At 31.9% G+C, this 21,334-nt stretch overlaps 7 protein-coding genes across 7 annotated transcripts; 4 read left to right on the forward strand and 3 right to left on the reverse strand.

The window, feature by feature from the left end:
• Positions 1–661: 661 nt before the first annotated feature.
• Positions 662–1,321, forward strand: TSR2 (Tsr2p; the record flags this gene model as incomplete). Its single annotated transcript, XM_046078942.1, has 1 exon — positions 662–1,321. The coding sequence occupies one exon, from the start codon at positions 662–664 to the stop codon at positions 1,319–1,321; it is 660 nt and encodes a 219-aa protein (XP_045933937.1).
• Positions 1,322–1,563: 242 nt separating this feature from the next.
• On the reverse strand, positions 1,564–6,861 carry ECM30 (Ecm30p; the record flags this gene model as incomplete). Its single annotated transcript, XM_046078941.1, has 1 exon — positions 1,564–6,861. The coding sequence occupies one exon, from the start codon at positions 6,859–6,861 to the stop codon at positions 1,564–1,566; it is 5,298 nt and encodes a 1,765-aa protein (XP_045933938.1).
• Positions 6,862–8,193: 1,332 nt separating this feature from the next.
• On the reverse strand, positions 8,194–8,625 carry DIF1 (Dif1p; the record flags this gene model as incomplete). The annotated part of the gene is made up of 1 exon (XM_046078940.1): positions 8,194–8,625. One exon carries the CDS (start codon positions 8,623–8,625, stop codon positions 8,194–8,196), a length of 432 nt encoding a protein of 143 aa, XP_045933939.1.
• Positions 8,626–9,754: 1,129 nt separating this feature from the next.
• Positions 9,755–11,167, forward strand: CAR2 (ornithine-oxo-acid transaminase; the record flags this gene model as incomplete). The annotated part of the gene is made up of 1 exon (XM_046078939.1): positions 9,755–11,167. The coding sequence occupies one exon, from the start codon at positions 9,755–9,757 to the stop codon at positions 11,165–11,167; it is 1,413 nt and encodes a 470-aa protein (XP_045933940.1).
• Positions 11,168–11,877: 710 nt separating this feature from the next.
• NTE1 (lysophospholipase) lies at positions 11,878–17,289 on the forward strand (the record flags this gene model as incomplete). Its single annotated transcript, XM_046078938.1, has 1 exon — positions 11,878–17,289. One exon carries the CDS (start codon positions 11,878–11,880, stop codon positions 17,287–17,289), a length of 5,412 nt encoding a protein of 1,803 aa, XP_045933941.1.
• Positions 17,290–17,593: 304 nt separating this feature from the next.
• On the reverse strand, positions 17,594–17,968 carry LSM3 (U4/U6-U5 snRNP complex subunit LSM3; the record flags this gene model as incomplete). The annotated part of the gene is made up of 1 exon (XM_046078937.1): positions 17,594–17,968. The coding sequence occupies one exon, from the start codon at positions 17,966–17,968 to the stop codon at positions 17,594–17,596; it is 375 nt and encodes a 124-aa protein (XP_045933942.1).
• Positions 17,969–18,363: 395 nt separating this feature from the next.
• On the forward strand, positions 18,364–21,264 carry SCDLUD_004327 (uncharacterized protein; the record flags this gene model as incomplete). Its single annotated transcript, XM_046078936.1, has 1 exon — positions 18,364–21,264. One exon carries the CDS (start codon positions 18,364–18,366, stop codon positions 21,262–21,264), a length of 2,901 nt encoding a protein of 966 aa, XP_045933943.1.
• Between the last annotated feature and the right edge of the window lie 70 nt (positions 21,265–21,334).

Here is a 21,334-nt window from a genome sequence, read left to right on the forward strand (position 1 = left end):
AAAAAAAAGAAAAAAAAGACCGGTAAAACGTAGATGATTAATATTCTTGCTTTTTATTATATTTTTTTTAAAGGGTTAACTACAAATATGTGTTGAATTAAAATATAGGTTTATAGAAAAGTAAGGGAAAGGATACGCAGGTGCTGTTAACTTCTATAAGGCTGAAAGTTACAATTAGTAAGATTTAAGTAAAAAAAAAATAAATAAACATTAGAAGAGTTGATATTTCCTCTTTTTTTTTTTTTCTTTTTTTTTTGGGAAGCAAGAAAAACAAATTTAACTTATTCTTAAAGCTTTTTTATAACTTTTTTTTTTTTAATTATTTATTCTCCCTTTTTCTCTCTTTTTGTTTCCTTTTTACACAACTTCGTATATAATGATTAATAAATTGTTATACCAAAGGGTTTTATAATCCGGAATGTATTCTATCCGACGTACCTTCGGTTAGCTAATCGGATCTTGCAATAATAAACCAAAAAAAAAAAAAAAAAAAAAAAAAAAAAAAGAAACGACTAGCTTCATAATAACATACATTATATAAGTAGATGAATAAAAACTGTAAAAATTATACTACTAACTTAGCCTAATATATTCTCAAACTTTCCACACAAAAAGAGTAAAAAAAAAAAAAAGTTGAACATTCATCAATAGCAATCTGAATATGAGTGCTTCTCATTCTAATACTAATAATAACGTGGCCATTGATGTTACTGATTATGTAGAGGCTATTAAACCACATACAAATTTGCAATTTACCGATGAAAAACAACAAGCTAGATTCGAGCTAGGTGTTTCTATGATGATATATAAATGGGACGCTTTAGATGTAGCGGTTGAAAACCAATGGGGTGGTGTCGACAGTGCTGAAAAGAGAGATTGGATAACTAGCATTATTGTCGATCTGTTTAAAGATAATAAAATTGTCGATGTTCAATTGATCGAAGAAACACTATTTTATGCTATGGTTGATGAATTCGAAACACAAATTGAAGATGATAGTGCATTACCTATTTCCATGGGTATTATTGGTATTTGGAGGCAATGCGCTGCCCACGACTATTCTATAGTGGAACAACTATATTTACAATGGAAAAATAAACAGGAGAATCGCCAACAAAACATTAATAGTCGTCGTGTGCAAGTTGGCAACGATCCACTGAACCCAGATGTATCTGATGAGGAAGAAGAGGAAGAACAGAACGATTATGATGATATGGACATTGATGAACCACCAAGTCTAGTACAACCTAAACCAGATATGCCAATTGTTGATGATGATGGATTCGAATTAGTTCAAAAAAAGGGTAAAAGACGAAATTAGCCCATATCGACATATAAATGATTACTCTTGGTTAAATTATAATTATTAGTATGTAGTTAACATTAAATATTACTTATTAATTGGTATATATTTTATTAATCATTACAAAAAGTTGCCTAATCGAAAAATACAATGATAGAAAAAAAAAAAAAAAAAAATTGAAAACAAAATTAAATAGATAAATAAATAAATAAACAAAATTAGATATACCATTTGTTACCATTATTTTATTATAATAGTCATCATCTGTTACGAACAATAGGAGAAGAAGATATACTACTTACACTATTTCTTGGTGTCCAGGTGTTATTATTATTATTATTGGTACTATTGATGTTCTTGGTATTGGCATTGGTATTGATGGTAACATTTAAATTTGGTCTCGAACTCGATCTTGAATTGATCGGTGTAATACTTAAAAGACTTGAGGTATCATCTCCTTCATCTAAGTTTGAAGAACTACTATTTAATCTAATTAAATTCGCACTATTATAACTAGTGCTAGAAGTATTATGAGCGGAGGCTGTAGCATTTACATTATTATTACTATTACCAAATCTAAACTTCTTTAAAAATGACGAAGTCATATCCATAAATGAAAATTCTTCCCTCTCGTTACGAGTTATCCTAAACATCTTAATATTGGTGTCAACCCAAACATTTGGTTTTAATACACCTTCATCAATAACTACTCTGATTTTCTTTTTATTATTGGAAGTCGTAGTACTGCTTTGCAATGACTGCCTTGAATTACTCATTTTTGGGTTTTGTCTAGTGTGCGGAGAATTAATATTGCTGTTACTTACTTTCCTGGAATCATCTTTCCTAATCCACGAAAAATTAAAAAATGATGAAGTCGAAGAATTTGCCGAAGAAGAATGACTAGTGTTAGCAGAAACAGTTTTGTGCTCAGAAGTAGCAGTATTACTATTATTATTTAAAGATGCAGAATACATTTTTTTCCCAGTATTAGGGGTAACACTATGCTTAGTATGGTTAGCAGCACTTCCACTATAATGTCTGTGACCCAGATGATTCAAACTACCCGCGCTAGATTTCCTTGAATGATTGTTAAATCTCATAACAGTCTCATTATTTACGTTACCGTTGTTACTATTATTATTATTATTATTATTATTATTATTATTATTATTATTATTATTATTATTATTATTATTATTATTATTATTATTATTATTGGTGGTGATGCCTGTATTTTTTATGTTATTCGATGTGTCAGAAGATACATTATGTGAAATTTTCTCATCGTTGTTCGTATTGGTATGATTATTATCAATCAGTGCAGTGGAACAAACATTATTACTTTTGGTAGACAGGACACTGGCATCATCACGGCCATTAACATAATAACTATTTATAGAACTTGTGTTACTATTTGTTCTGCTCAAGGTACTCATTGTAGAATTGTGTGAGGTCCATCTTTCTAGCAAAGGTGATTGCAATCCAGTCTCCTCTATATTACTACTGCTACCGCCATTAGTTGGGACGTTCAAACTCTCTAAATTTTCATCTTCTTCGTTGAAACTGTATTCAAAACTATTCTTATCAAAAATATCTGCCCACAATACGCTTTGAAGCCATTGAGACCCTATTCCTCCGTCCCATAATTCTATTTTTAATGGGCGGAAATACGGCTTAATAGTGAACTCAACAGGAACATACGTTTCCAAATAATCTAAACAATTACGCTTGAAATCTATTATCTTCAACAACACATTAAAGTAATCTGAAGCTTGAACATTAGGTAATGTAGGGAATTTTTTGTTTAAGTGCTCAGTCAACTTTATTAATAACAATAAATAAGGATAGGCCAAAAACCAACTAATAAAAGACTCTGATTTGTTAGGATTATTACTATAAAGTTCCCCGGTAAAGCGAGTTGGAACAAAAGAGTTCAAAAACAAGGAATTATTATCTGAAGTTTTAATAATTAGTTTTCCCCTTAATTTTCTAGTTAATCCAATAGGCATCTTAGCAGTTGTGGCAAAAAATACTGCATTATTCTCTAACTCTGGATGATAACTATAGTCTAAATGATCACGTAAAAATACCGCGCTGCCTATCTTTTTAGGTTTCCTATTTTGCTGCGAATTTAAACTTAAAGTAGAGCAAACTGAAGTGGTACGACGGTTATTATCTGTAAAAGTTTTTGAATCTTTATTAATAGTATTCTCAGGGTTATGTTCAAAAGAGGGTGTACTGGTATTTTTGTAATTGAAAAAGGTATTCAATCCTTCAATACAATCACCTTCATCAAACAGAAAATCTTCAATTCTTAAATCAGGTAAATCATCTACAGATTTGGTAATAGGAGTAGTCCCCGTCTTATTTGTATTATTAGTATTATTTGTTTGAGTACCTTTGGGATTTAAACCCGATTTTGGCAAGTTCTTACTGAAGAAGCAATCTGTAAACGTATCAATAACAGATTTCAAATAAACTAAGACTTTCCCATGCTTGCATAATATAAAAATCATATGTTTAAAATCTGCAAAATAATGAACAATTCCAAAGGCCAACCCTCTTAAAACTAGCCCTAAATAATCTAGTTTAGCAGCTGGTGTGTATATATATGGGGTCATACTGTGATTCAGTCCACCTGTAGTTTTAATACCACTACTAGAGTTATTATTGGTGGCAGCTGCGTTTGGAGCACTATGGGTGGTCCCAGTAATACTTCCATTTGTGTTCACCCTTGAAAGCGGTAAGGCGTTAGCATTATTATTAGCACCCGAAAGTTGAGTGGTGAAGGTTCGTCTTTTAATGTTATTATTGCCGATATTGTTATTCATACCAGCACCTGTTGAAGATAAACGGTTTCCAGAGAATAAAAGTAGATCCGTGTCGTTGGAAGTCGTATAATTTCCCATATATGAAGGCTTGTTACAGGGGAAAGAGGATAAATAGCTTTTAGTACTAGATTTTAGAATCAATTGTAAAACTTGTATTGAAGCCCCATAGCTAATTCCAAACGAATAATTCCCATTCTTGGTAGATGATAAGGGGACAAAATTATCATCTTTATCGATTTTCAAGGCTTCTGGCGTGCAAAGTAGTAAATTGTATATTAGCTCGTAAACATAGGGGCGAGGTGCAAAGTTCTTAATAATGTCTTTAATGGCAAGCTTGCATAAATGAATAATTGAAAAGTCACGATAGGTTATGGTGCTGATGTTGTTAGTGCTGATTTTAAAAGCATTAGGAATTTTGTCCGTATAATATTTGGGGCTAAAATATGACATCATCTTAAACAAAACTAACTTATTGGATGACAAATATACGGCAAATCCAGAAACGATTGGAATAAACGTAGAATTAACCAATGGCTGACTTGAATAAAATTTCATATAATAAATGGATATTATGATTAACTTGTTTGCATATTTATCAGCAACAAAATGTTCAAAAGATTTATTGCATTTCATAAAGGACCAAAGTAAAGTTATTAACTGCAATGATAAATCGGAAATCGGAGGAAGATCATTATTGCCCTTGTGACCATTGGCATTATCTGTAAAATCGTTACCGCTCTGCACATTGGTATTGGTCGCGGTAGTAGTAGTAGAGTTGGTATTGTTGTTGCTGTTGCTGTTACTGTTACTGTTGTTGTTGTGGTTGTTGTTGTTGTTGTTGTTGTTGTTGTTGTTATTGTTATTGTTGTTATTTTTGGCACCATTAGAAGTACCGTTGTTATATTCTTCTGAACTGTCTCCTTCCGCATTGTACGAAAAAAAATCTAAAAATGAAACTCTTTTGTTATTTAAGGAAAAAAGATTCGAGTCAGATTCAGCCATTAGATCCAAAGGCTTTTTATATAATTTAACAAATGAAACCAAAATCAATTTAAAATCAAAGTCCTTTTTAATGGTGCTAAAATATCTGTGCGCCACGTTTGTCAAAGATACAGTGCTAACGTCCAAATATTCAAACAAAAACTCCTTAAATTCCACAGATAAGGAATTTGGGTCAAATTGAAAGTATAAATTTAACAGTTCCAATGCATTTGTAATCAATTCCTTCCTTAATTTTAATGCTAATTTGTCATCGTGATAAGATGAGCTATTGCTGCTAATTGCCTTACCAGTATCAGTATTAAGTAAGCTTTCTTCAGCCATTTTGGAGCTCCATTCGTGGAGATCTGTGCCGGTATCGCTGTTAATATGACCAGTGGTATTTGATGATATGGAAGAGGGCACAGAAGAGGATGCATTAGCGGTACCAGAATTCTCATCTGAATACGACGAATAACTCTGCACATTGAAAATATTGGAATAAGTTAGCCCGTTATTCTCGTCGGAATCTCTACAACTCCTACAAACCACATTAATTAAAGAAGCTAAAAGATAAATAGATAAATATTCCGGCATCAAACAACATAATACTGCCAAGAATTTATTGTCGATCTTTTTATTATCAGTAGCTTCAAGTTCACTATACAATGGTTTTGAACACAAAGTTATGAGTAGTCTTAAAATCTCTAACCTGTTGGAATCCAACTTAGGATGCTGTGTGACATATTCTATAGAGGTATCTAATGAGTTAGTACCATTTTCTTTTTTGGAGTTGTCTGGTATATCGCCAATTCCATTTTCCCACATTACAAATGAAACACATCCGATAGTTGTAGAGGTACCGTTATTATGCGCTGGTACTAAACTAAACCCTTCTAAAAATAATAATTTTAAACAGCAGCTTAATAAAGTGACCCCCAATGGAGTGGCCAATTTCTTACTTGCTTGATTTGTGTCTATATCAACATTTAAAGAATCAAAGGTGTGTCTCTGGTTATAGTTGATTTCGACTTTTAACGACGATATGTCTTGAGCTTTGGCATCAAGTGGATCAATGTTATCACTGGAGGTCGTAGTACCCGTGTCAGTGGGTTTGCTTCCCACCGTAGCCAAGGTACTATTCAATTCATTAGTTTTATTATTAAGGTGTTCAGTTGAGCCAGAATTCCAAAATATACTTTTTTCATAATCACAATAATTATTGGTTTCTTTCTCATCAGTACCGGCTTGGCAATTTTCATAAAAAATAGGGAGTAACTTTGTTAAAATACGTATACAGTTTAGTAGCACTTTAATTGAGTGATGAAATCTTTGTTTTGTTTGGTTAATGCCAGTACTGCTTGTATTGGTCTTGGTATCTGTCAACCTGTCGGTAATAAAACAGATTTTAAAGCACAAAAACCTTAATAAATTCATAAAATTGTGTTTATTTGAGATATAGATAAACCTTACTTCATTGCTAGTACAAATGTGGTGAAAAATATCAGTGCAATGTATTTGGGAGTTGTCTACTATGAAATTGTAAAAATCAGAGTAAGGATCTTCATCATGAATGTTTGAGTTTGGGTTGGTATCAAGCTCAACTTTCTCCTCTATTATAGCAATAGATTCTGATGTTTCTTTGGTTGCAGTGGTATATTTATTTTTATAAATTGGTATAATGTCTTGCTGGCTTAATTGCAAGACATGGCTTTTATAAGCGTTTAAGGTTGAATCTGTGTTACCCATTATATATATATGTTTGTTTGTTTTTTTTCTCTTTTCTTTTCTTTTTCTTTTTCTTTTCCTTTTTTTTTTTTTTTTTTTTTTTCTTTTGATCAGTTATGTTAAACTGAAGGTTTCTGTTTTTCCTTTATTGAAATCCGAGTTCTAGGTATTTTTGAGATGATTAGTTTGAATTATATGTTGTAAAATAATAAAGACCAAAGAAGTTAACAAATGAGCGTGTATATATATGAAGTATTTTGAACCTCTTAACCTGTATTTTATATGGTTTTGGTTAAGTTATTCTATTTTATTTTCACTTATAGATATATATATATGTATGTATGTAATTATTTCTATTTTAAATTACGTGATAATGATGGTAGAAAAAAGGAATGAGTGAAAGTAGCAAATTAATAAAAAAAAAAGAAAGAAAAAAAAAAAAGAAGTAAAAGTTATAATATTGTACAATGTTTCAGGTTATAAAAATAATGGCTGTTAAAAAGACAAAAGTTTCTCCTTCCAATAGAAACTTTACAAAGACTTTTGTGGGAAAGTGAAATTTTAGTATGCAAAGAGGAAAAAAAAAACTTGAGAAAAGGAAAATGGATTAAAAAGCAGCAGGAAAAAGAAAAAAAAAAAAAAATTATATATAAATTTAATTAAAATCAATTGATGTTTTTTCGTCACAAAAATGATTTCTAACATGACTTTTGTTTGACAATGCTGATAAATCTTAAAGTACTGCGTAATTCACTATGAAAATATAATAGGGGGGGGAGAGAGAGGAAGTAATGGCGCACAAAAAGGAAAAATGGTCGAGGAAAACAGTAAATAATGTTTGATTGCTATTTTTTGTTTTTATCACTCTCGTCTTTTTCTCGTCTATCTCTCGTCTATATCTCGTCCATCTCTCTCGTGTACGTTTCCCTTTAGGACAATTGTTGTTATAACCGTATTTAAAAGCCAGAGTTATCTATAACCTATTCAACAAGCTTTGGTTCAACAATAACGGCTAAAGTCACTTAGTATTAGTTATGTTTTACTCTTTATAAATAATAATAAATATGAATTCAAACAATAAATATATAAATAAATAAAATAATAAATTTGTTTTTTTTTTTTTTTTTTAACCTTTATAAAAAATTATAAAAAAAATTACATGTAACTGCTTCTGGTCTTCCGTAAGACAAAAGATGTTTCATTTCTTAGCAGTAGCATTTTTTTCTATTTGATGAGGGGGGTATTATATAGAAAAAATTGAGTGTAGTTGGTTATTGTTAACACATCTATTTAAAAATGGATTGAGGAAAGAAAAATAAATATTACCTAATAAATAAAGAGATTCGTGTCATGTTAAAAGGAAATGTCGTCAAATCCTCTTTTAACAGCCCTATTAAATTCAGAATCGGTATTTAACGTATTATCTAAGGTATATAATCTTTGCTCCAAATTGTTTTCCCATAATTCCAAAGTACTGTCTGAGCTTGATTGTTGATTAACTAACATAGGGGGCTCTTTGTTCAATAATGGAACTCTTTTATAGTCTGGAATGGTATAAATAGAGTTATCTTGAACTATATTGTTTGAATGTGGTTGTTGCTGCTGTTGTTGTTGTTGTTGTTGTACTGGTGGTGGAATCTTATAGCCTGTATCAATGGCTTGTCTTATTCTCATCCCAACAGTAGATAATCTATCCTGATACTCATATGATTGTTGGTTTTGATGTTGTTGTTGAATGGAGACTCTTAAACGTCTCTTAGCAGGACCTTGGTTATCAAAAGACATTATTGTTTATTTTTTGGTTGTTGATTGTTGCTTGTTGATTGTTGATTGTTTTGTTTACTAAAGAAAACAAATAAAAGAAAACTAAAAAAAAAGAAGAAAAGGAAAAGAAAAGAAAACAAAAAAAAACGGAAAATGAGAAAAAAGTAGAAAGAAAAAGGAAAGGGGATAAGAATTATTTAATTTTTTTTCGTATAAAAGGATAACTCGACACCACGTGCATATATTTTAAACCTGTACCTTTTTACCATGAACGATATTATTTTGTTTTACGCTAAAAAAAATAAAAAATAAAAAAAAATAAAAGTAAAATGTACTATATATAAGCTATGGCTTCTACTATTAAATAAAGTACATTTTGTGATTTTATTCCCTGTTCGAGATGACCAAAAATGAATAATAAAAAAGTTCGGAACTCCAATTCCATCTTTTTATTTTTTATTTTAAGTTTCTTTTTTTTTTTTAATTTTTTTTTTTTTTTTTTTTTTGATTGCTTTTAAAGGAAAGAATTCGCGCGCGTTTTGCATTATTACCAACCGCTGTCATTTAACGTAAGAGTAAATAATAGTAAATAATAATAATAATAATAATAATAATATATATATTAGTTCGCTATTACCAGTGCATAGCGGTTATAAATATTAAAAAAAAAAAAAAAAAAAATAAGTTGAAAAAGATGCACATTCTACCAAAAACTTTGTTGATTTTAGCTTAATTCTACTCTTAAAAGCAATTCAAATTTGCTTAAAGGTTACAATCAACAAAAGAAACTTATCTTTTATATTAGTAGACACGGCAATAAAATAATATATTGGTTATCATTTATATGAAAACATCAAAAATAAAATAAAAATAAAAATAAAAAATCAGATCAAATTAAATTAAATTAAAAGGATATATAAACCCATTCTTTACAATTGAAAATAAAAAAGAAAAAACTGTTCTCCTACATCTTCTTCGAATGAAATGCACAAAAAGAAAAAAAGTCAATTTTTTTTTTTTTTTTCTTTTCCCCTTTTACGCTCTTACTTAAGACAAAAAAAATAGTACAACAAACAAATAAACAAATAAATATACCCTAAAATATAATTAGGAAAAAATCTAAAATAATTATAAACAATATAAAAAGGCCATGTCATATTTAAAATTAATGAAAGGTAAATTTTCTTCTCAAATAAGCCAACAACTACAGAGGAATATCTCCAGAAAAATAGCCCCACAAACCAGAACAATGTCTACTAAACTAAACTTCAACATTTCTAGTGCTCAAACTATTGAATATGAAGAAAAATACGCCGCTCACAACTATCATCCAATTCCAGTTGTGTTCCACAAAGCTAAAGGTGCTCATGTGTGGGACCCAGAGGGTAAAGAATATGTTGACTGGTTGTCTTGTTACAGTGCTATGAACCAAGGTCACTGTCATCCAGAAATTATTGGTGCTTTAGTTGATCAAGCTTCTAAATTAACTTTGTCTTCAAGAGCTTTTCATAACGATGTTTTTGCATTATTTGCAAAGTATGCTACCGAGTACTTCAACTATGAAAGTATTTTGCCAATGAACACAGGTGCTGAAGCTGTTGAAACAGGTTTAAAATTGGCTAGAAGATGGGGTTATGTCAAGAAAGGCATCCCTGAAAATGAGGCTATTATTCTTGCAGCTCAAGGTAATTTCCATGGTCGTACTTTTGGGGCCATTTCTTTAAGTACTGATGAAGAAGATTCAAGAAAAAACTATGGTCCATTTTTGAATACCCTTACTGCTAAAATTCCAGGTGGTGAAGAAAACGAATACATCAGATATGGTGTTATTGAAGATATCGAAAGAGCCTTCAAATCACATGGTGACAAAATTGCTGCCATCTTATTAGAACCAATTCAAGGTGAAGCTGGGATTGTTGTCCCACCTCCTGACTACTTGACCAAAGTTCAAGAATTATGTCGTAAGTATAACGTTCTATTCATCTGTGATGAAATTCAAACAGGTATTGGTAGAACCGGTAAATTATTGTGTTACGAACACTCTGCAAATGTCAAGCCAGATGTTGTTTTATTAGGTAAGGCTATTTCTGGTGGTGTCTTGCCAGTTTCCTGCGTTTTATCCTCTACAGAAATCATGTCTGTTTTTACTCCAGGTTCTCATGGATCCACTTATGGTGGTAATCCATTAGCTTCTCGTGTTTCCATTGCCGCTTTAGAAGTTGTTAAGAACGAGAAATTAACTGAAAGATCCAAAGAATTGGGTGATTTGTTATTGGAAAAATTAACTGAACTACAAAAAAGGTCAGCTGGTATTATATCAGAAGTTCGTGGTAAGGGTTTATTGACTGCAATTGTGATTGATCCTACAAAATCCAATGGTAGAACTGCTTGGGATCTTTGTTTATTAATGAAAGATGAAGGTGTTTTAGCTAAGCCAACTCATGATCACATTATCAGATTGTCTCCACCATTGGTTATTTCTAAGGAAGATTTATTGAATGGTGTTGCAGTCATTGAAAAATGTTTAAAAAAGTTGCCAACTGCTGAAAAGGCCAGTCATTAATAGATGTCCTGTTGTTGTTTGAGGTTAAATCTTTCTTTTTCTTTTTTTACTGCCCCCTTCTTTTTACCGATTGACATTAATTATGTTTACAAGGTTTAGTTAATATATAATTATAATGTATAAAAATTGTAATGTTTTTAATAAACAGTTTTTTTTTTTCTAACAAGACTTCGTAGAGTGAATGGATATCATCACTATTTGATTTAGCCGCCAGGAAAGTTACAAAATACAAAAAAAAAAAAAACAATTTTTTTCGTATTTTGAAAAGGGAGTGGGGGGCGAGGAGGGGATGGGATGGGATGGGATGGGAATGTACGTTACCGCTTTTGTCATAAAAATTAATGCAACATACAAATAAAATAAAATAAAATAAAATAAAAAATAAAAAGTTTTTTTTTTATATATATATAACGTACATTCTCCCCCCTTCCCCTCGTTCTATTTATCGAATCTCATGGAAAAAAAAATATATCTATATAAACGTAAATCTTTTATCAATAACTTTCAAAAAATTAACCACTATTAAATTTATATCACAATTATATCTATAAATAATTAAATATGTAAAAGTATACATTCGTTTTATCCCCCTGGCTTGTCCACTTTTCTTTTTATTTGTATTTTTGAATATCCCGTTTTATTCCATTATTTAAATAAAAACAAAAAAAAAAAAAAAAATAGAAAACTCAAATTCTAATAACCTCTATTATATGTCGGCATTAAATAATACTACAAAATTAGAATATCTCTCGTCATCTACTCCCGAGTTTTCTAATGTCATTCAAACTACAACCACAACTATATTTTCTACAATGGCTGTGGATAATGAATTGTTATTACCATTATTTTCTTTCCCTGTAAATGTGGCTCTAAAATTCACTTCAATATCCACTAAATTAGTAAACAGACTTTTGTCCCTTGTTGGTTGGATTTTAGCTAAGTCTTCTTGGAAATTGATTAAATTGTTTTTCATGAGAGTTCCGTATTGGATTCTCTATTCAAATTTCCAGATCACTTTGCCTTTAAGCACTTTGTTTTTTGGAGTCTTCATATTATTATGTACCACCTACATTTTAGTCAATAATCATTTTTTGCACGCTTATTCCAAATTGAAACCTGGCAACGAGTTTGAATCGGAAAAAAAATTAAAGAATAAAATGCTACTAGACGAAATGATGTTTTTACAATCCTCTTCTTTGTCCTCTGGATCAGCCTCCGCATTATTGCCCAATAAAAAGAACAAATCTTCAAATGGAATCTTCAGTTCCTATTTGGATGAATTCTTAAGTGCTATCAGAATTTTTGGTTACTTGGAAAAACCGGTCTTTCATGAATTAACAAAATCAATGAGAACACAGAGATTAGAGGAGGGTGAAATTCTATTATTAGAAGACTCATTGGGATTTGCTATTCTAGTAGAAGGTTCTATAGAAATATATCACAAAGTAGAAGCCAATAACAACGACTTCAAGAATGATTCCCGTGATATTCTACACAACAAAAATAGCGCAATAACCCAGGATTTTTATGAAAATAGTGAAGATGAAGATCTTGATGACGACAATGAAGACCATGCCAGCGTAAAAAGTAATTATTGTCGTATTAATGGCGAAAAATTTCAGTTGTTAAATAATATTAAAACAGGTAACCAAATATCTTCTCTAGTAAGTATATTGAAGTTATTTACTAATAATAGTGAAATTGAAAGAGAAGTAAATTCCATTTCTTCGTACCAAAGAGATTATTCATTCATTTATAACTCGTTAAATAATCACAGAGATTCACCTTTATCTCCAACAAATATAAAGCCTAATAATTCAATACCTTCCACTATTAATGATACCTCTACTAATACTGCCAATGCTACTAATACCAATAATACCAATAATGACATTTGTTTTAATTCTCCTCGTAGTACCACGCCAATTACCAAAAATATGAAAAATATTAATATTGAATCAATTGATCGTAATTATAATCATAAAACTACTGACAACGAAAGTATTTCTCAGATTCCATCACATGTAAATAACCAAGATGTTCAAAATGATATTTTAGGCTCCTCACTTTATGACAATCATGTCACACTACCAAATTTGATTGCAAAGGCCTCCGAAGACTGTACCATTGCCATAATTCCAGCCGAGGCCTTCAAAAAATTAACCACTAAATATCCACGTTCTGCTTCCCATATTATTCAAATGATTCTAACGAAATTATATCGAGTAACTTTCCAAACAGCTCATAAATATCTAGGATTGACAAAGGAAATTATACATACCGAAGTTGTATTAAACAGAAATGTTAAAGTAGAACTACCCTATTATTTGAAGCAAACAATAATTAGGACTATCAATGATGACTATAATTTGGTTTCTCCAGATAGTAAAAATAACAGCACTACCAACGATATCAATAACAATAAAAACAATAATAATAATAATAATAATAATAATAATAATGCTAGTCATACTACTACCACGAGTACGAATACCAATGGTATCAGCAGTAGTAATAGTAGTACTAGCAGTAGTACTAGTAACAGTAGTGCTCATCATAATAATGCTAGTAACAGTACAATTACAAGCCCATCGATGCATCTCAGAAAGTCTTTTAATAGTAAGCTTGTTGTTGCATCAGTAAAATCGCAGCCTGGCATAGTGGGTTCAAGAAATGTCATTTTAAATTCAAAAGATAATAAAGTTCATCCGGGTGATTTACTTTCCAATGTTCCCTTATCAAGAGCCACATTTGTGGCCGTACCGGCTTCATCGCCTTCTGCTTCTTCTTCATCGCAGCCCTCTTCTATTGCTACTTCCAACAATGCACATAATATACATGGTATTAAGCAAATCAATTCCAAACAAACTTCCAGTATTAGTGACAGTAATAAAAGTGGTATCAATGCTATACCAAAGTTAAATGCCAGTTTTAAATCGCAACTAATGGATTCAAAGGCGTTGTTAAATAATGAGAGATCTCCTTCTCCATCGAATAGAAGTGGTGTCTCTAGAAACCATTATTTTGTATCTCAACATTCCGCACCAATAGATTGCTATGGCTTTGATTCCAAGAGTATATGTCCACCAAGTAAATGCAATAGACCACCAACACAGCAACATCCGGAACAGATTCACGATGAAGGTTTGTTGACTAAATCATTTTCTGCCCAGGAGGAGACCGAGGAGAGTTCTTGGAGAATTGCGCTAGTAGAAGGCATATTTTCGTACTTAGGTATTACAAAAGATAACATCTTGCCCGGTCACACCTTACATAATAATCGTTTACAACTTACAGCTCCTGATTCTTCATCCCTTTTCACTTCTAATAGTAGGTTAAGTAGTAGAAGAACATCTTTATCCAGCAACACTTATACTATAAATTCGAAGGATGGTATTTCTGTTTACAAATTATTGAATCCAGAGAATACTGCAAAATCTAAAAGGAAAAATACCAGTAACCAAAGAATAAATAATAAAGAATATAAAGAATGTATGCCAACTAACTTGGATTTTGATACTGCCAAAAGGGAATTTGCTGAAAAATTAGAACCAGCCTATATTCCAAAGGGAAGCTTTATAGCGAGACAAAATTCTATGATTGCAGGACTATATTATATAATTTCTGGCGAGTTGGAAGTATTACATACAGATGATAGCGATGATGGTAAAGAGAAAACTTTATATGTTGTTAAGTCAAATGGTATAACTGGATATTTAGCCTCCTTAATTGGTTCGAAATCTTTGGTAAGTATAAGAGCTCGGTCAAATTCATATGTCGTGTTCTTACCTTCGGATTCAATCGAGAGGCTATGCAGTAAGTATTTCATGATATACTTGAGGATAGCTGAAACTTTGACCGACCTACTAAGTCCTAAAATTCTAAAGCTAGATTATGCCTTGGAGTGGGTACAATTGGATTCTTCAGAGGTTTTATTTAAGCAAAATGATCCAGCTAGTGGAATTTACGTTGTGATAAATGGTAGATTGAGAGAAATTTTTGAAAGTGAGAAATCGAAAGATAAGTCCGCTTTCAAAAATAACAAGAAATCACCTAGACAAAAGCAGGAAGCAAATGAAAACGTACATATTATTAGAGAGTATGCGCAAGGTGAAAGTTTTGGGGAGGTGGAAGTACTCACTGCCTCTAGTCGTTTATCTACGGTGATAGCTATTCGTGATACTGAATTGGCAAGAATTCCAAGAAGCTTATTTGAAATTCTAGCTTTAGAACATCCGTCAATAATGATTAGAGTTAGCAGATTAGTTGCGAAACAAATTTTACAAAGAAATCCCCATTACTCCGAAGAACCTTCTAAAATTGTTAGTAGTAATGGTTATAAATATGACTTTGATCTATCGATTCCTCCTGCACCAAGATCAACCAACAATAGTGGAAGAAACCAGAATTTAAATAACTATAGAACAATATGTATTTTGCCTATCACTAGTGGCTTACCTGTGGAAGAATTTGCTCTGAAACTAACATATGCATTTAAACAAGTTGGCCGATCGGTAATTGCTCTAGATCAACGAGCCACTTTGTCGCACTTGGGTCGTCATGCTTTTGATAAATTTGCTAATCTAAAACAATCTGGTTATTTTGCTGATTTGGAAGAGAATTATCAAACTGTGGTTTATATTGCGGATACTCCGGTCAACTCATCATGGACCTCTACGTGTATAGCTCAGGGGGATTGTATCTTGTTGTTGGCTAATGCTGATACTGAGCCGCATATTGGCGAATATGAAAGATTATTGCTAAAATCCAGATCAACTGTTAGAACAGAACTAATATTACTACATGCTGAAAGATATGTTGAACCGGGTTCGACTTATAAGTGGTTGCATAATAGGCCCTGGATTGATTCCCATCACCATATGGAATTTGTTGCTAGGAGGTATACTAATAGCGATGAAGCTGGCACTACCTCTTCAACAGAAAATATTGTTGTTCAACACAGCAAAAAACACAATATTGTGGAGCGATTTAAACAGCAACATGATTCAATCACCAAATTGACAAAAAAAACACAAGAGAATTTTGCAAAACTAATTCCAGATTCCATAAAAAGCACTGTAGCTAGATACAGACATAACAAGGGTTATGAACTATCCATGCGCCCTCATAAGAATGATTTTTTAAGGTTGGCTAGAATCTTATCAAATCAAGCAATTGGTGTTGTTTTTGGCGGAGGTGGTGCTAGAGGTATTAGCCATTTGGGTATATTAAAGGCTATTGAAGATGCAGGGATTCCAATAGATTTGATTGGTGGTACAAGTATCGGCTCGTTTATTGGTGGATTATATGCTAAAGATTTCGATTTGGTGCCCATTTACGGTCGTGTTAAAAAATTCAGCGGAAGAATAAGTTCGTTATGGAGAATGGTACTCGATTTAACATGGCCATTTACTAGTTACACTTCAGGTCATGAATTTAACCGTGGTATTTGGAAAGCATTTGGTGATTTTAGAATAGAGGATTTTTGGATTCAATTTTACTGCAATTCTACAAATATTACTGAAAGTTTACACGAAATTCATTCTAGTGGGTATGCTTGGAGGTATATTAGAGCGTCCATGTCATTAGCTGGACTTTTACCACCAATGATAGATAGTAATGGCTCGATGTTATTGGATGGTGGATACGTAGATAATTTGCCCGTGGCCGAGATGAAGCGCAGGGGTTGTAACACAATATTTGCTGTAGATGTTGGGTCAGTCGATGATAGAACACCGATGGATTATGGAGATTCTTTAAGTGGGATGTGGATTTTATTAAATAGGTGGAATCCATTTAGTTCACATCCAAATGTACCCAGCATGGCAGAAATACAAATGAGGCTAGGTTATGTAGGGAGTGTTAATGCATTGGAAAAGGCCAAAAATACTCCAGGTGTTATATATGTAAGACCGCCCATTGAGAACTACGCCACGTTAGATTTTGCTAAATTCGAAGAGATTTACAGGGTAGGGGAGGCTTACGGTCATGATTTTATTGAAAATCTAAAAGAAACACGTCAGATGTCAAATATACCTGGTACAATTAATAGCAATAATAATAATGATGAAATGGTGGAGTTTTCTACTCCAAGTGTATTACAAAGAAGATATAGTATATAAAAAAAATGAGGACTGTTCTTCCTTTTTTTTTTCTTTTTACTTCTCTTTTTTTTTTTCTTTTTACTTCTCTTTTTTTACCGGTTTATTAAAAGTTGTAAATAATTAAATAAAAATAGCCCTTTATATTTGTAATTTACTTTTTTTGCAGAAATATATTATATTATAATATGTGGACCAATAATGATTACATACAGATGACCATGCTTGTATAGATACAACATTTATTTGTTACCAGGTTATTATTCCAGTATTTTTAAGTTTATAATTATTGAGCATATTTGCCTAAGCGTGTTTATTATTATTGTTATTTTTTTTCTCCTGACTCTTTTCCCTTAGCTGTTCTTGCTACAGGTGTAGTAACTAATAAAACAGTATCCCCTCTGATAAATAGCATTTCCGAACTTTTGTTAGAACTTGTCAATTTTTCATTATCTTCTTCATTTAGCTCGTAAATAGTTTCAATAGCATCACTTAATACTAAGTTACAATGTGAATCAAAGGCTTGTAAAGTACCAACAATCTCACGGCACCCACGTAATTTAACATAAACTTCTTCATCTAAATTTAATCGTAGTAAATCCAAAGGGGTATCAGAAGATGAAGTGGTTGTTTTTGGTGTAGACTGTATAGAAGATACATCAGATGCAACTGTATGGGGGGTAGCAAGAGAAGAGGACATAATGATTGTGTGGTTGTTGATGGATATTGATAATGTTGTTATTAAATAAGCAAATTATATTAATAAAAAAAAAGAAAGATTCGCGAGCTACAAGAAATTGTTATTTATAATTTTTTTTATAAAGCAAAAAAATAAAAAATAAAAATTGAGAAAAAATTGAGAAAAAAGTCCGGCAGTTATCCGAAAAAGGAGATATTTTGATTCCAGTTTATCACTTTATATTATTTGTAATGCTATTGTAGATTGTTTTTTTTTTTTTTTTTTTAATTTTTTATATGAAAGAAAAAAAAAAAACAATAGCAAAACCTTCTATTTTTTTCGTAATATTAACTTAGACAAGTTTAACAAACAGCCCTACGAAACAACACTTCTAGGGACGACTTACAGCTTGAAAAATGTCTGATGCATCACCCTTAAAAAATTGGGATATAATTCAGGTTGATAAGGAAGGTAATCCTATTGTGGTTTTACCACGATCTACACGGTCCACCAGAAACGCTTTGGCATTTCAGACTTACTATAAAATAGTAAATACACATGATCGCTCAATTACGTTTATGGTTGGTGATGTTGTAGTGTTTAAATATAATACTGCAGTAAATTCCACATATTTGATTAAAGAAATTCGTCATGATGGTACAAACAACACTGTAGAAATTTTTGGCTTTGATTTTTTAAGATGGTATGAGTTAGATGGGAAAGATTATTTTAACAAATACAATCCAAAAATACTAGAAGAGCACCCAAACGAGGACAACTCCTTTTATCAGGATCTTTTATTACAGGAGGTAGATACCAAAGAGTTATTTTTAACAGCTGAAGTAACAACTTTGCATCTAAGTGATTTCATTAGAGTTTTGAATGTCGTGGATTTGCAAACGTACTTAGAACTGAAGGAGAAAAACTCTATAGAGGATGTTTATTTTGTACATAGATCAGCGATACCCCAAGGTAAATATTTAAAAGAAATTGATTATAACAAAGTTTTGGAAATTATTAAGACAGAAGATACAATTGCTTCACACAGATATATGATTGATTTGACTACAGACCCAGATGGTGCTAAAAATAAGCGCCAAAACACATCAGTTACTTCTAGAGAAGACAAACTGTACTCAAATAATACGCAACATTTAAACGCTAAAAAATTAAAAGAAAAAAAAAGACAATCCCCTTTATCATCATTATCGTCTAGAGCAGCTACTGCCAGTGGAAGAAGCAGCAAAGGCCAGCAGGGCACTTTCAAAGTTAATAACAAAGCCGCCTCACTCAATGAAAGTTTTCTTGTTAAAAATCAGATTGAAGGCATTGACAATACTGAAGGGAGGAATGGACTATTAGTTGATGCACGTGGTAAAGAGGATGGGAATAGTGGAGGTGTTAGTGGTACACCAAGACGGTCATTAAGGAAGAATAAAACAGCCATTAATTATGATGAATCTGATGACTTTGAAGATGAGCTTGGTAACTATGGGGTTATTTCCGAATCTGAGGAGGAAGAGGAAGAGGAGGAAGGGGAGGAGGAAGATGACGATATTGACCTTGATGACGACTTGGATGATGAAGACACCCGAACCAATAACACCTCGAATAAAAGGAGAAGAGTTATAACATTAGCTGACATAATAAAAAAATATACAAGAAGAAATGTTGCGAGAACTAAGGGGTCATACAAATCATTTTCAAAAAGATTTAAATCGGTTCAGGACATTCCAGATTTGACGGACTTGGCTGACTTTAATGATAAAAAAATAAAAGCTGAAGTGTCTATGCTTGAAAAAAAATTGGTTAGTCCTACGAAAAAGCCCACACATGAGACGATTTTTTTTAAAGTTAAATCTAGGCTATATTCTACAGATTCTGCAAACAACATTGAAACACAAGAGGCTATAAAGAGTGCTGCTGCAAGTCAAATTCGTACCCTGTTACCCGCTCGGGATAATGAGTTTGCGCAGTTATATTTAAGCATTTATAATGCAATAGAGACTGGTGTGGGATCATCGGTTTATATTTCTGGGACACCGGGGGTTGGGAAAACATTGACTCTGCGTGAAGTAGTTAAGGATTTATTGATTTCTAGTGATCAAGGTGAAATTCCAAGCTTTCAATATATAGAGATCAATGGTTTGAAATTAGTTCATCCTAATAATAGTTACGAGGTTTTTTGGAACAAAATTTCTGGTGAAAAGTTGACGCCCAGTGCTTCTTTAGAATCGTTAGAGTATTACTTTAATAAAGTGCCGAAGAATAAGAAACGAACAATTGTGGTGTTATTGGACGAAATGGATACTCTGGTGACTAAGAAAGACCAGGACATTATGTATAATTTTTTTAATTGGCCAACATATCCCAATTCAAAGCTTGTTGTGATTGCAGTGGGTAATACAATGGATTTACCAGAGAGGCTATTGAGCAATAAAATATCTTCAAGATTGGGTTTGACAAGGATACCATTCCCGGGCTACACCCACCACGAATTAATGGCCATTATCCAATCGAGGTTGAAGGGGTTAAATGAGTGTTTTTTTTTCGTTAATAAAAAAACTGGGCGTGCAACATTAGCTACAGATGAGAACCAATCCATTTCACCAGCTGCTGATGAATATAAGAAGGTTAAGGTAGTAATTGAAGACGATGCCATTGAAATCATTGCTAGAAAAATAGCTAGCGTTAGTGGAGATGCCAGAAGTGCTTTGAAGATCTGTAAGAGAGGGATTGAAATTGCAGAAGCCGATTATTTAGAAAAGCATGGTTATGACATTGATACAGAATTGAATGTGACTGAGGGTACTAAACAGGTTAATGATGGGCATCAAACTCTGGCCAACAATGTTTTTGCAGATGAAAATGATGAAATTGAAATACAAAAGGTTGATATTTCACATGTTATGAAAGCTATTAATGAAACAAATAGTACTCCGTCCTCTCAATTTTTGAGCCGATTACCCTTTTCCGCAAAATTATTTTTACATGCATATTTATCTTTACTAAAGAAAAATAAGAAAAGCGATCAGAGTGCTGGCGACATAATTGATGAGGTTAAACTATTAATTGATGTTAATGGTAATAATAAGTACATAAATGATATTAAATCCTTTCTATACTGTTATCAGGCAGATGGTACGTATGAAATGAGAATGATTGATTGGGATTATATAATCAATCAATTAATTGATGCTGGTGTTATATCAAAGCAAAATATAGTAAACGAAAGATCTGCTACCATAAAACTAAATATTTCTCCTGAAGAAATTAGCAACGTTTTCAAACAAGATGAGGTATTTAAAAAATTATAGAATTTCAACTCTATGTGCCTTTTTTTTTTTTTTTTTTTTTTTTTTTCCAATGTCTATGTCATTTTATATA

This window comes from Saccharomycodes ludwigii, chromosome V (genome assembly GCF_020623625.1).
Source record: "Saccharomycodes ludwigii strain NBRC 1722 chromosome V, whole genome shotgun sequence".
NCBI classification, from domain to species: Eukaryota; Fungi; Ascomycota; class Saccharomycetes; order Saccharomycodales; family Saccharomycodaceae; genus Saccharomycodes; species Saccharomycodes ludwigii.